This window comes from Cheilinus undulatus, linkage group 16 (genome assembly GCF_018320785.1).
Source record: "Cheilinus undulatus linkage group 16, ASM1832078v1, whole genome shotgun sequence".
Classification (NCBI taxonomy): domain Eukaryota; kingdom Metazoa; phylum Chordata; class Actinopteri; order Labriformes; family Labridae; genus Cheilinus; species Cheilinus undulatus.
Window position 1 is genome coordinate 36,259,517 of NC_054880.1, and position 15,534 is coordinate 36,275,050.

General features: G+C 39.2%; 1 protein-coding gene across 1 annotated transcript; it reads right to left on the minus strand.

The window, feature by feature from the left end:
• Positions 1–12,537: 12,537 nt before the first annotated feature.
• On the minus strand, positions 12,538–13,994 carry LOC121524196 (interleukin-6-like). Its single transcript, XM_041809472.1, has 4 exons — positions 13,827–13,994; positions 13,646–13,744; positions 13,401–13,544; positions 12,538–12,750 (listed from the first exon to the last, which is right to left on the minus strand). Exons 1-4 carry the CDS (start codon positions 13,992–13,994, stop codon positions 12,538–12,540), a joined length of 624 nt encoding a protein of 207 aa, XP_041665406.1.
• Between the last annotated feature and the right edge of the window lie 1,540 nt (positions 13,995–15,534).

The window sequence follows — 15,534 nt, forward strand, 5'->3', positions numbered from 1 at the left end:
ACTCATCTCTGTGGGCAGGACTACACAGAATCCATGTCTGAATATGAGGCTTAATAATATCTGGTAACCTTTTATGTACTCATTTGGAAATACATAGGAACCCATTTGTCCTGAAAATGATTTAAATTTAGTTTACATATTTTCTTTATCTCATTAAAAGACTGATTATAGACAGTGCCTTCGACTTCTTCTCATTTAAGTCTCTCAGTTAAAAAATGTAAAACTCTAAATTGTAAAAAAAAATAAAATAAAATAAATAAAAATAATAATAAAATGGATAGAAATGGAGAGATAGTCAAACATGCGATTAATCGTCCGTCCGCAAGATGGCAGACTACAACAGAAGGAACGTTTGTCAAGTATGTAAATGCCATATTCTTACGTCACTTCCTCTTTCCTTGTCCTTGCCAGCAGCAACATCACTATCCTCGCTGGACGAGATAAAAACATGGCTAAACTGAGCAAAGAAACCAAGCAGCGTCTCCAGCAGCTGTTCCAGTGCGGCCAGTTCGTCATCCGATGGGGGTTCATCCCCACCGTGCTGTACCTCGGTCAGTACCCCAACAGAAACCGGTACACAGACAGCACGCGAGGATTCGTGCTTAGCTAACTTCAGCCAATTAGCTTCAAGCTAACATTAGCCTTCAACTGTTGTGGTTTTATTTTCGGGGAGGCGTTACTAAACTGTTACTTAGAAGGTTTATTTATTGGGGGGGGGGTATGATCAAGGAAAACAGTACAAACACGCTAACTTTGTTTCAGTAGCATTCGCTGAATTCGCTCAGTTTCATCTCATGTCGTCAAAAACTCAATCTTGTCTAAACCTGACATGTGTTGCATGAATTTACTCATGCGTCACTTTATTGTGGAGTTAGTCTTAGATAGATAGTGATGAGAAATATTTAGGGTCCGTTTTTGAGCCAATGATGTAAATCCACATAGATACGGTTGTAAACATTATCATTATCTTGTGCTTTTTCTGGTTTTGTTTAATTTACTGATAAAATCAACACCCTAGTTTTTTAAAAGCATACTCTCTCATAAGGATAAGGACTCCTGCAATGTCTAAATTGAAAATGATATTGCCCTTTTTTATTACCCAAAACAAGTAATGACCCAATATTGGCTTGCCAAGGACCTCTGTTTTTGTTGTTATATTTATAACTGATTTTTAAAGTTATCATATCAATCGAAGTTTGATATTTTCATTTTGTGACAATTGAACAATGAAATAAGTCCAAACTCGTATGATTATACAGGCCTTTTAGAAATAGAATATCATGAAAAAGGTTTTTTTCAACCTGTGATTTGGTTCAAGAAGTGAAATTTCCATATATTCTAGATTTACCATTACAAGATGAAATATTTAAATGAAATATTTATCCACCTTATTCCTAGCCCCCATGATTCTTTGCGTGAAATATGGGTGCAACTTCTGGTCCTTTCTATCTGAATTGGACTTTGCATAGAAACGAGAAGTGAAATGTGATTAATAGAGCAATTTGGACATTAAAATATGTAAAGTTTGTCTGTTTCACCTCAAATGGGATGATATTTTTATTTCTCTGCCCTCTACTAGAGAGTTCAAAGTGACGACATTGTCCCGGATAATCTAGACAAGCGTATTTAGCGAACTTTATTAGCTTCGTATCAGTATAGTAATAGACAATCACGTTTTGTTAAAGGAGTGTGGACACCACCTTCAGATAACAGTTCTAGTTTGTGGGGTTGTTGAAGTTCATTATTCACTAATCCCTCTTAAATTGTAGGAATTATATTGATGAAACTATCCATGACTGAAGTTGTCAGCTCTTCAGTTTGGTAAATGTAAGTTTGAATTAATGATGAATTAGTATTGAAGAATTACATCACAAATGCATTTAAACAGTGAACAGCATGTTTAAAACACCGTTGTTAAATATATTTAACTTTGTCACTTAATTAGTACCAAGAACGAAGCAACAGGTACTGAGCATTATAGAAAATATAATTTAAAACTTTCAGCTCATTTAACTTTATTGATTTAACAAAAGTGAAGCAGTATTTATTGCAGCTAATGTTTATTTCAGAACAACCACCTGTGACACTAAATCACTTTAGTAAGCCCCACAGTAACACCATGGTCAGCAAACCAATTCCTGGTAGTTCTCACTGTGGACAGGTGCCAAGTCCTGCTGGTAAAGGAAATCAACGTGTGCATGAAGCTTCTCAGCAGATTGAAGCATGATGTATTCTAAGATTTCCTTGTAGGTGGCTGACAGTGTTGAATCTAAGCCTGATAAAGCACAGTTAATCACCAGCAGCAGATAACATGGCACCTCAAACCACTGTGGAAACTAAAAGCACTGGACTACAAGGACCATGGGTTCTGGGCCTCTCTGATCTTCCTCCAGAGTCTGGGAAATTGACTTACAAATTAAATGCAAAATTTACTTTCATCTGAAAACAGAACTTTGGACCTCTGAGAAATGGTCCAGTTCTGTTTCTTCTTAGTGAGACGCTTATGATGTCTCTGGTTCAGGATTGGCTCGACACTAAGAACAAGACACTTGTAGTCCATTTTCAGGATCTTGATCCTTTGAAGGATGAGCCCAACCCTGTTGCTTTTGCACCTTTTCTTACCACACTTTTCTCTTCTGTTCAACTTTCTATAAATGTGCTTTGATACAGCCTCTGAGAACAGCCTGTCCTTTCAATAGTGACCTTCAGGGGCTTAATCCCATTGTGGCGGGTGTCAGTAATTTTCTTCTGGACAGAAGTGAAGACAGCAGCGTTCCTCTTAATTGCAGTTGTGTGCACCAACTCAGAAACAAGTTAGATTTTTCCATAAAAGTGTAATATTTTGAGATAGTAGATTTTTAATTTTCATATGCTGTAAGCTGTGATCATCAAGATTAAAGCAAAACAAGTCTTTGAGTATTCCCCTTTGAGTGAGATTAACCTCAACTTCATGAAAGTTTAACTTTTTGAAGAAAATCATGGGGAATATGAATTTTTACATAATATTCTAACTTTTCGAGATGCACTATCTGTAACCAGTTTCAATCTATCAGTCTTTGTGTATATTCTCTTTAATGGGCAAAAATCCTTGATCAGAACCAGATTTATCTCAACAGCCATCTGCCGAAACCACGGTGGGGTTGGAAAGGGGTAGAAGAAGTAGGGGTGGGGGGAAGAAGCAAGAAGAGAGGGATGTAGAAAGAGGGACAAGAAAAACAACAAAACAGCAAATGGAAGATAAAACCATGGCTGTCATGGCTGCAAACATATCTCCAGTTTAGTAGGATACGGCTATAACGTCAATAATGTTAGCAATATGCATATTCTCAATAACAGCCATGACTGATAGAAAACCAAACAATAAAATATTAACATTAGCAGCTAGGACAGGGGTCACTAAGTGGCGGACTGCAGTCTGGGTCCAGACCCCAACGCCATCCGATATGGACCTGGACCCGGGACCAAACCCAGACCTACAATCATTACAAAGACAAAAAGACTAGACCAAAAGACAAGTGAGTGACAAGGAGTCTAGGGCCCTATGATTTCCACATTAACTGAATCGCAGAATTGGCCGATAAAAATGAATCTATGGGGCACAGGTGGCCGAGTGGTTAAGGCGTGTGCCCCATGTACACAGACGGCCCAGGCTCTAATCCGCCCTGAGGCCCCCCATCGCATGTCTCCCCCCGCTCTCATCCCTGTTTCCGACTCTATCTGCTATCCTCCTCTATCAAATAAAGGCACAAAAATACCCAAAATAAACCTTAAAAAAAAAAGGAATCTACTATTTAACACAGAAATTGCATAAATCGAATGAGTTTGACTGAAATGCTGTTTTTAGTCCTTGTTTACACGACACCGTTTTGCTTTGATTTCCATTTTCATTTCCAAATAGTTCCACGTTTACACTGCAAAGTTTTGAAAACAATCTATGTCTATGCGAGAACGCAGTAAACACAAAAACACTGTAGTAAGATAATTTACTGCACAATAAAACTGTCTCTACAACAAGGACAGTACTGCACATTCACTGTTTTTCATGTGGGTTTTTGATAATATGTAACTTTTTTTCACACATGGGTGCATGAGAGTATTTCATCACTAAATCCTCCTCCTCATCACCATCGTAGCGCGGCAGCAAAATTTTACGGCACATATTAACACAAAAATGCATTGCAGGACCAGTCTTATTATAACAAAGATATCAGCTAAGACATGCAGCGCTCCTTGCTTTTAGCATAGCTAAAGAATGATAGCCTTTTCAGAACAATATTTCTACTTCCCCTTTTTCAATTTTATCTGTTTCTTGGAAGTGATTAACTATCTTTGTTAACCTTAACACGGAAGCTTTAACCCTGTCTCCTCCATCAGCTGCGCTCTGATTTGCAGCCGGTGGAGGAGGAGACAGGAGAGCCTATGGGCTGAAGTTAGCTATTAAAACTTAGAGAAAAAAGAAAGCCTAAATCGTTTCAGAGAAGCTTAGAAGATATATAGGAAATTAGAAATATCATCCTGAAAAAAAGGCTCCAGCTGCGCTCATGAGCAGCACAGTGCTTAATAAGAAAATCCAGGAGAAATTAAAGGTTGTAGGAGCTGAATTTGTCTGTGAGAAATTAATTATTCTCAGCTAAAGATGTAACGATATGAAAATTTCATATAATGGTTATTGTGACCAAAATTATCACGGTTATCATTATTATCACGGTATTATTGAAATGTGCTCAAAATGTTCAAAAAGTACTTATACACACACTGAAATCATTTAATCAAGTTTTGTTCAAATAAAATAACACACAATATACTTTGTTGGCAGAGCATTAAAATATTAACATCAAACATACAAATGTGCATTAAAGATGGCACCCTGTGGCCGTAAGAGGTAGCTGCACTTTGTGCAAATTGTAGATAAGATCCAAGAATCCTTTTCTTTACATTCAGTGCTCAAGACTAGATCTAGTCTTACAGATCTAAGAAAAACTGGTACAGGAAGAACACTTTCACGGTTTCATTTACCTTTGTGTACAATCTCTCTTTCTCTCTTTCGCTCTTTCTCTCGCTCTTTCGCTCTCTCGCTCTCGCTCTCATTCTCTCTCGCTGTCTCGCGCTCTCTCTCGCCATGTTTTCAAACTGCACATGCACACCAGAGTCTCAGAAAGCGCTGCGCCTTCTTCTTCTATGGTGTTTAACGGCAGCTGGCATCCATGAAGTTGCATTACTGCCACAGAGTGCTGCGGCTTCTCCAGGAATTGAGCAGTATCACCATGAGTTTTCAAAGTGCGGTAATCAAACACGGTTTTAATGGTAATTAAAATTTGAAAAGGCAATACTAACCATCTCAAATTTAAACCACAATTTATAGTGACACTGGTTATCGTTACATCCATATTCTCAGTGGATATCTACATTATAACACATTATGCACCACTTGCAAAGCATCTTTTTTGTGTTAATATGAGCCGTGGAATTTCTCTGCCGCACTAAGATTCTAATGATGGTGATTATCATGATGATTGATACAAAAAGGTAAAAGTAATCATTTTTAAAATTTATGGCATGACTTTATCTCAAGAAACTGGCACTGACAGTCCTCCAAAGATGAATATTGTTTCCCCTTTTCTAAATCCAGCTGTCTCTGACTTGACAACTGGATCACAAGCTACTTTCACACTGCCTCTCTTTTCCGTGTCTGTTACGCCTTTGTTACGCAGTGTTGTTCTGTATGGAAACAACCGTTCTGCAATGGGGGGGTCAGCAACAGATTTTTCCGCAATGAGTGTGAAAGGACGTCACAGCATTCCGCAATGGCGAGTGTGTGCTGCTGTCTCCATAAACGGGAGATTTAAAAACCAGCGCAGGTTAATCGAGTGGCATTTCACCTGAGAAAACAACAGCGGGATAAAACAAAAAAAAATGTCGATTAACTGGAGAGACTGCGAGGTTAGAGAGCTGATCACACTCTGTACAGGAGAGGAGAGCAGACACATCTCTGCTCACAGCAGTATATAAAAAGTTGCATGATGTGTTCAAGTGAGCTCAGTACTCTAAAGTTTCCAACCGATGTAAATACGTGCACTGTGGATGGAGGGAGATGAGGAGAGAACCTTTACAGAAGGATTTTTTCATTTACATTATAAACATCAGTTAGGATGTGATTATACACATGGCTGTGTCTTAAAATGTTGGAAATATCTGACTGTTAACACTGGTTATAATTATTTTATATCAGGGTTATCCATACTGTGGCTCCTGGGCTAACTGTGGCCCTTTTGCAGTAAATTTAGGGTTAGTTCTATTTAATTAGTGAAAATTTTATTCATTTACATAAACAGGACAGTCTTTTTTATGGTAAAATAAGTGGAAGGGTCTTTTAAGCATTATAACAGCATCATTATCGTACTTGTATGTTTATATCGCTGGCATCGGGCAAAAAAACTCATATTGTGTGTTTGTATCCATCCACCGATCCATCTATCTATAGATCTAGCTATATATAATACAGCTAGATCTATATCTCCCTATGTATATAAACTTGCACAGAAAGTAAGGAAATTTGTGTTTGGTTGATTAATTTGTTGTTGTAACAATGCTTCTTGGCAATAAATCTTATACTGTTGGAAAGCCTGTTTATCACCCTTTTCAATGAAGCCATATTTGTAAGGAACATGCATTTGTGGGATGAGCAGCAGAGCTGAGTATGTGGGTTGTACCTATGAAAAATTTGCCAGCTCTTCTCTGCCAATGCTAAACAGCTTATTTTGCTGTTGCTATTGACTCTTTTTTTGAGCTGCTGGCACCTGTGAGCATGGGCCCTTCTACAGTGGTCAGTAGGTGTCTGCTCCAAGAATCTGCATGCCACGTTTGACTGATCTGGATAGGGTAGGATGGATAGGATGGAATGGCCTGCCAGTAGTCCTGACCTTAACCCCATTGAACACTTGTGGGATCAGCTTGGGCATGCTTTTTGTGCCAGAGTGACCAACAGAACCATGTTGGCTGACTTGCGACAAATGTTAGTTGAAGCTGGGATGCCATCCCACAGCAGTATGTGACCAGGCTGGCGACCAGCATGAGGAGGAGGTGCCAGGCTGTTGTGGCTGTGTATGGTTCTCCCACACCCTACTGTGGCTCCTGATTGTTAAATAAATAAACTGTTAAATTGCCAATAAGTCTTGTTTCTTCAAACTTCATTCCTCCACCAACCAAACGAGTGAATGGCAGAATCAACTGTTTGACATTGGCAGAGAAGATTTGGCAAATTTTTCATGGGTGCAACCCACACACTCAGCTTTGCTGCTCATCCCACAAATGCATGTTCCTTACAAATGTAATCAGGCTATAGTGTGGTGGTGGACCGTGGTAGTCCTGGGCGCTAACTGTTCAGGCCGTTGGCTTCAGCACCGGCGTTACTACAGCTGTAGCTCTCGGAGCCGAAGCGGTGCAGGCAGGAGTGGATGGGAGTGGTCTCTGAATGGGAAAGTCAGTTAGAGGCGGTAACATTCCTAACGTAACCTTTTAAGAGTTTGTGACGTAGAAATCTACCGATGGTAGGATTCTACGCCACAGAAGCCCCACCTTTTCAGAAAAGATTTTTCAAGGCAGATGTCCGTTTGAGCTCATTAAAAGCCGTAAAATGCAGATTTTTATCAGTTTGGTGCAAATTTCAGAAATAACGTATGTATGTATTTTGTATTTTGATGTATTTTAACATTGTTCAGTCAGATACTCAAGTGTACAGGTGAAAAAAATGTTGAAGTGTTCACTACCTCTTTAATTGATTTTTTTTAATTCCCTGAAAAGTGGTTATTTTTGTGATGGGTTTTGGCCTTGTGCCAGTGATATGTATTTTAGTTCTGTGCTTAACGCAGGGACATGTCTGGTCATTGGTTGTGGTTTGCAGAAGTGTGATGGGGGAGTCCGCACTAAAGCATGGCTGAGTTTTGACAGGACATGGGGAAGTTGAGACTTTTGCATATAGGATGTCACAGCCGGTGGTGTTGCCTTCAGGGTGAATCTTCTGACTTCAGAATTTTGGAAACACCAACAGTGATGCCATGCTTTCGTCAGTCTCTCTTCCTCTACCCTGCTCCCCCACCCCCATTCTATTTTTACTTGGAATTCTCTCTCCAAGCTCATCTATCTCATAATGCAGGGTTTTCTTAAATTGCACACATTGTTTGTTGTAGGGAGGCATAATATTATCAGCATGATATCAGCCAATGTTTACAACTAATATTTTGGCAATAAAATCCACTATATATATTACATTTATTTAAACAGGAGAAAAAAAAACTCTTTGAGATTAAAAATATATTTTTCGCGATGAAAGCTGTACACTTTCACTCTAGTCTAAAGGTATTTTGTCCCTCATATAAAGCTTTTTAGTGAAGGGACACCATTTGATCAATCTGGGGATGAATGAACATGTTGACAACTTAGTAGACACCATGATGATCATATAAAAATGCACTCTACTTCAGGCTTCCAAAAATAAAGTACATAAACTCTGCCTGCAGCTTTGATTCTTTCACTTTTTTTTCACCATTTCAAACATTTTCTGGTACTTTGGAGGGTCTGCATATATGTCTTATCTCCTTTTCTATGGTTTTGTTTTTCAGGCTTCAAGCGAGGAGCAGATCCAGGGATGCCTGAGCCCACCGTCTTAAGGTGAGGACTGATTTAGTTAGAGACTGACTCTCGAGTTCCTACCAAATCATATGCACGATTTCATAAGAAATGGTAGGTGGAAAAGTTATGAAATGAGGCACCACAGAGGAGTTTTCACACCTCTGCAACCACAAATTATGTATTTCCCGTAATTGTTGAAAAGCTGGCCTAACTGTCAGTTTTACGGGTTATCGTAATGAATATCAGCAGAGGAAAATCTTTATGTTGGGGTGCACATTTGCAGTTGTGGAGGCTGTGAGGAAAACGAAACTCTCATCCATTTATATAACATCCTTTGGTTTCAATTACAGCCAACAATTGCTGAAAAATAGAAATTGTGGAATCAAAAAATTGGAAAGCCACAAATTTAGCATCTAATGAGAAATGCCACTTCTGCAACTCACCCAATACAACCTCAGTCTTTTCACAGAGATTTACAGTCCATTCAAAAAGTATTAAGACCCCCCTTCACTTTTTTATATATGTTATGTTGCAGCCTAATCTTGCTCATTTGAATTAATTATTTTGCTGATCAATATGTCGTCAGTACTCCATCATGACAAAGTATAAATGGAATTTTAGAATGCTTTTGCAAATTTGTTAAATATAAAAATATCACATTGACATAATTTCACATAATTTCGGACCCTTAACTCAGGACTCATGACATCCTCCTGTCTTTTTGATTATGAGGCAGTAAGCTTTGCACACCTGGACTGTGGGATTTTCTGCCATTCTTCTGTGCAAACCCTTTCAAGCTCAGTCTCCCCTGATAGCTCAGTTTGTCCTTGGCAACCAGCTCTTTGAAGAGTCTTGGTTGTGCCAGACTTCTTCTATTTGGGAATCATGTAGGCCACGGTACTCTTGGGAACCTTCAGTGTATCAAAAATGTTTTTATAGCCTTCCCCAGATCTGTGCCTGTCAACAAGCCCGTCTCTGAGCTCCGCAGGCAGCTCAAAACAAAGTATGTGTGACAAAGATTTTTTTGTTTTATGTTAACTCCAAAACCAGATTATCCTTCTTGGCAATCTTTACATGAAGACATTGTTACAACTACAACTCAGTCCAAAAAACTGATTGTAGGAACAGAACCATTGGTGTATAATTGACTTCTCCTTTTGTTTCCTGTCTTTAGTTTGCTTTGGGGCTGAAGAGCATCTCCACACAGTCTGTCCATCCCAGACCTCCTCATCCAAGACCATGCAACCCACAGGTGACTGGGTATGAAGGATATGGACATTATTTTTCAGTTTCCATTCTAAAAATCCACTGAACAATATCTAAGAAGTAATGAGAGGATGTTACCTTCTGCCATCACATTTACAGCCACATACAGAGAGTTCGGGCCATATGGACAAAAGAAAGTTGAATTAACTTTCTGGAATCAAGACTCATCCCGTAAATAATGTCATCTCAGACTTTCTCCTGGGTTTTTTTTCCTTTTGTTTGTTCTTGGAAATGTTTGACAGCGGTGTTTGGATAGACCATCCATTCCATGTTTTTCCTCTTTTTATTTGTAATTTATAATGTCTCAAAATAAATCCACAATAAGAAATATGTTTCTTTTAACACAAATACTTGTGCTGATGCTTAATTTTCAAACAACCAAGTTTGAAACTCCAGTGAAGAGTTATGGGACAAACTAAAAATGAAAATAAAACCTCTTTATGATCTATAAAAGCAAACAGGGCCATCAGCAAAACATTGAATATTGTAAAAAGCACTTATTTTTAAAGCTGCTGTGGTGTGGTGGGTGAAGAGCAATTCATAGCACACTGCCTTTAGTTTTTTACATTTTACACACCAAATATTCACAACTTGTGGTATCTTATTTATGAAGTATTTCCCAATTGCATAGCAACAAGTCTTTAACACAGTTTTTTCAAGCATCCTAGTTTTATTTCAGATGTTTACACTATTTTTCTTTGCACGCAGAAACTAAATAATTTTACAAAAACTATCAGGGTCAAAATGATTGGCCCCATTTAGAACTGACCTTTTCTTGATCCATAGCATAGCTTGTCAAATCAAGTTAAAAATGAAGGTTATCATCACATTTACACAGTCTAAAAACTCCAGTAAGGGTTTGAGCTGTCACTGGAGAAGGCATCATGGCAAAAATCAAAGAAATCAGTTTAGACTTGAGAAAAAGAATTGTTGATGCTCACAAAGCAGGAGAATGGTCTACAAAGTTATCACTGGAGTGAGAAGGATCATTAAGAAACTCAAGAGCCAGAACAAGCCTGGCAGAGGAAGAGAAAGATTTCAAAGACTCTGGAAAGAAAACTAGTGAGAGATGTGTCTAAAGACCCCAGAACAACTGCCAATATACTAGAGAAAGAGCCTGTCCTTTGGTCAGATGGAACTAAACTAGAGCTGTTTGGCCGTAGAGACGTTGATGTTAAGAGGAAGAAGGGAGAGGAGTATAACCCAAAGAACAGCATCCCCACATTGAAACATGGTGGTAGTATTATGCTCTGGGGATGCTGTAGTGTGTCAGTAGGTGGAAGGAATCGTGAAGAAAGGATACCTTAAGATTTTTTGAAGAAAAAACTCAAGCAGTCTGCAGCTAAACTGGGTCTGGATCGTCTCTTTGTCTTCCAACACTACAACAACCCAAAACATACAGGGCGCCTGGTGAAAAACTAACTTCAGGAGACCAAAATGAATGTTATTGACTGGCCTGACCAAAACCCTGACTTGAATCCCATTGAAAATCTGTGGGGTGAACTGAAGACTAAGGTCCATGCCAGGAGACCATCAAATCTGGAGGAGCTTGAGCGATTTGCCAAAGAAGAATGGGCCAGGATTCCTCAGGAGATGGGTCTGAGACTTGTTGAAAACTACACTAAATAACTGCAGGCTGTATCCAGCAGAAAGGAGACACAACTGACTATTAGTGTCATTTAGACCCTGGTAGTTTCTGTCAAATTATTTAGTTTCTGTGTGCAAATTAATCCAATCATCACAAATAAAACAAGGATGTTTGGAAAATCTGCATTAAAAATCCCTGCTTTGTTCAACAGTACTTAGGAACTACTTGAAACTGAAAGTTTCATGGGAAGGCTTATGATTTGGTCCTCTGTACTGGACAGAATTTGCAAAGAGATAATGGTTCCTGTTTTAAAGTTGGTAAATTTCTTCCAATAATCTGGCAGGTAATATGATTCACAGGCGACTTTCCGTTGTTACAGTTTGACAGTTACAGTGTACATCCTGCCTCCACTGAAACTGCAAACCTAAGGGCTCTCATTATTACCTTATGAATCTGCAAAAAACAGTTCCACAATGATTTGCACCTTCAGTGTGGCATCAGATTTGACAAGCATAGGAAAGAAGAAACCTCTTAAGTGTATCGGTTCACCTTTTTTTTTATTTCTCCATCAGTACAGATTATTTTAAGCATGTTATATCAAAATTAAATAACAAATTCACAATAATAATTATAGACAAATATGTCAATAAATAACAGTATGATGTATAATCAGTGTAAAATCACTGTGTTGCAAAAAAAAGATAATTTATTTCTTTTCAGAAAAGTCATATTCAAAACTTGATGAAGCTCCAGAAAAGCTGCTTAAGTAAAATCACAATCCAGAATTTCATAAACAAATAGTTCAGTAGAATGAGCATTTTTACTCTAGGAAACACAATCCTGGAATTTCCTCTGACTAATAAATAACACTTTCACAGTGTATAAATAGGTTAAATAAGTTGTGCAACAATGGGCTATTCCACCCTTGAAGCCTTAACACCTTCAATAAGTGTACTTATATGACTTCCCCCTTAAATCAATACCAAAGTATCAAAATGGTCCTAATTTCTCAGAGGAATTTCATCTTAATACCTCCTCAGTCTTTTCTCTTTAATTCAGTAGCTGAACCTGAAGATGGGTGCCAGATGTCCTCTGGTGTTTTCTCTTTTTCTGATCACTCTTTTGCCTTGGAGGAGGAAGTTGCGGAGGTGGAACAGGATGCTGTGCGCAGTCGTCTTCCTTTGGAAGGTGTCAGGGCTGTTGATATCTTGCAGAATCTGCTCCTCCTGGCTGCTGGGCAGCTCTATGACACGTTCAGGATGCTTCATCTGTCAGGCAAAGGTTATGTAAACATTATTACGATATTAGAAGTCTGCAGAAAACATAAAAAACTCAGCAAGGGTTGCCATTGTGTAAAAACCAAACCAGAGGTGTTCTTTAAAGTCTGCCCCTGGATTATCAGTGTGTTTTTTTCATTATCACAATTATTTACAAAACTGCTCTGGGTAAATTTTACTCATGCCATATATTGCCAGAGACAATTCAGGTCTAGTACTGACCATGTAAACCATTTCAAGCTCCAACCAGCATAGCATCCACAAGCTACATATCCATCAAACAAACATTTTGAGATCTACTATTCCCTCCTCCTCATAATATTCCAACACAAAAAGATCCAGCTGCATCAGAAAGGTTCCCTATGGCCCAAATCTAGTGAAAGATTTCATCCAAACAGAAGTAACTTCATTGAGGTAAAGCAGCTTTTCACAATAAAGGCACAAAAAATGGTATTACATGCAGGAGGCTGTCTGGTCTTTCTCTGAAAATAGCAGAAACGGGAACTGAATTTCTAGGTTTTCTAATCAACAATAGATGAGCCAACGTGTCCAACTCTGAACCAAACGATAAGACGAATAGCTCTGATAATGACTGAATAATTCTTGGCCATAAAGACAAACATGCAGCATCTCAGACTTACATTTCTTTTGATGAGGTTGACCAGCTGACCGCAGTTGGCTCTGGTCTCAGAGATTTTGTAGTTGTTCGGATACTCTTTCTCCACATGCTTGAGAAGAACGTTGTAAACAAACAGACCATTGACCAACCTGTTGAGACAGGCCTCCTAAGGAGAGGACAGAAAATCACCGTCAGTTCCTTAAATGAAACCCTTCATCCGTTAAACTCTCTTATCAGTGTGGAAAGATGATGATTGAGGAGAAATACCTTGCTGAAGTTCGAAATTGGGCAGCTCATTGGGAGGGAAGGGATCTTGATGTCCTCCAGCATATGATATTTCACCTGGTTGTTGAACTCCGCTTCAAACTGAAAGGTTACAAAAAAGAGTCAGTCTTTGGACATGTTAAAAAAAAAAATACCCGAAAAAGTTCCAAAACTGAAGTCTAACCTCCTCTGAGTGATTGTTGGTCACACTAAGGATCAAGCCCCAGAGGTCAGAGGAGCTCAGAGACTCAGAGGTCGACTCCACTTCCTCACCCGAGGGGTCACCTGCCAGGCTCTCGGTGGGTAAAACTTCAGTCGGAGCTCCTAGAGCGCTCTGCAGCAGAGCAGCCATCACGAGGTATGCGTCTGTGAGGAGACGGAGAGCTTGAATGAATGAAAAGAGGAAATGAGGAAGGAAATGAGTACACTGCAGGGTTACAGATCACTTACAGAGTGTGGAAGCCATGTTGCGCTGCTGGGAAGCACTTGTCGAGTGTTGTGATGCTTAGGGCAGTCCATGAGGGCAGAAAGGAGTCGCCCCGTCTTTTATATTCTTCAGCCCGGAGGGATTTCCCAATACCCAGGCCCAAAATTAGCCAGTCCCTCCTCAAGCATGAGCAATCAAGAAAAGTCACCCCCAGGCAGTGTTTATTTTGTACATTTGTGGAAAATTAAGGGTCTGGGGGCTTTAAAGGTTTGGGGTCCTGCATTCCTTGGTTATTGATGGGGACTTTGATTGAAATAGCACAAAGTTTCCATCTTCAAAATAAACAAAGAAAGCTGGAAATTAACAGTACAGACTGCTTTTTGGTAGTAAAACTAAAAGTTTGCATTTTTATTAATTTGTAAGTCAAATATGAACTGTGACTTTAATCATTTGAATAACTGAAAAGATGAAAAAGGCATCACACTCATATTTAATTATGTATAGCTTAATAATAATAATAATAATAATACATATTACATAGATTTTGATATATACAGTTATGGACGAAAGTATTGGCACCCCTGGAATTTTTCCAGAAAATACACTGTTTCTCCCAGAAATTGTTGCAATTACAAATGTTTTTGGTATACACAGGTTTATTTCCACCGGTTGAACCCCATACCATAATGGAATCTCCACCATGTTTCACTGTGGGTGCATCTGGCATCAAAATGTTCTCCAGCTTTTCTGCAGACATTAACAAAACAAAGTTGACTGAAGATTTCAAACTCTGTGTGATACCTAGCGATACGCCCCGAAACAACCAATGGTTTTCGGGCCCTTAAGACTGCCACAGCATGACCAGGGTTTCATGGCAACCCTACTACCAGCCTAGACAGTACCCTAGGCTTCATTCACCCCCTAGGGCTCATTTATACTCCGCACACACATGAAAATGGTAATCAGTGCATTTTGAGCTTTACAACCATTATTGCCCTCATACTAACATTTATATTATTATATTGGAGTGGACACTGATTGATTTATCCACTAGAGGTCCTTGTCTCTCACCTAGCTACTAGCCGAACTGCTGGCTGCATTGCTCAAAACTGCCCCACAATTGGTGGCGGTATTGCAACGTTTGATCCATATCCGAAAGCTTCGAGAGAATGGGCGAAATGAACGCAGAGCACAGATGGAAAGGTTCGTACATACAGTATCTGTATACGTTTCAAAAGCAGAGAATAGATTAACCTTTACTCCGCTCTAAATGTGTGGAATTTTTTTTAAACAGATGATTTCCCCATGCTCCTAGTAATATGCAAGGACATCCATAGCACTACCAGGATTGTGTCAGGCCTCCTATCCCACCTGAGAGGTACCCTAAGGTAAGCTTTACCCTCCATTACACTCCTATGAGCCCTGGTCTAAATCCTGTTGAACATCTGTGGAAGGAGCTGAAACA

Bases quoted from the DNA above. Each gene is read 5' to 3' on its own strand.
- LOC121524196 (XM_041809472.1), bottom strand. From the start codon at position 13,994: ATGGCTGCTCTGCTGCAGAGCGCTCTAGGAGCTCCGACTGAAGTTTTA. The intron at 13,745-13,826 runs GTTAGACTTCAG...GTAACCTTTCAG, and splicing joins CCAACAATCACTCAGAGGAG to TTTGAAGCGGAGTTCAACAA. The intron at 13,545-13,645 runs GTATTTCTCCTC...TCCTCTCCTTAG, and splicing joins CAATTTCGAACTTCAGCAAG to GAGGCCTGTCTCAACAGGTT.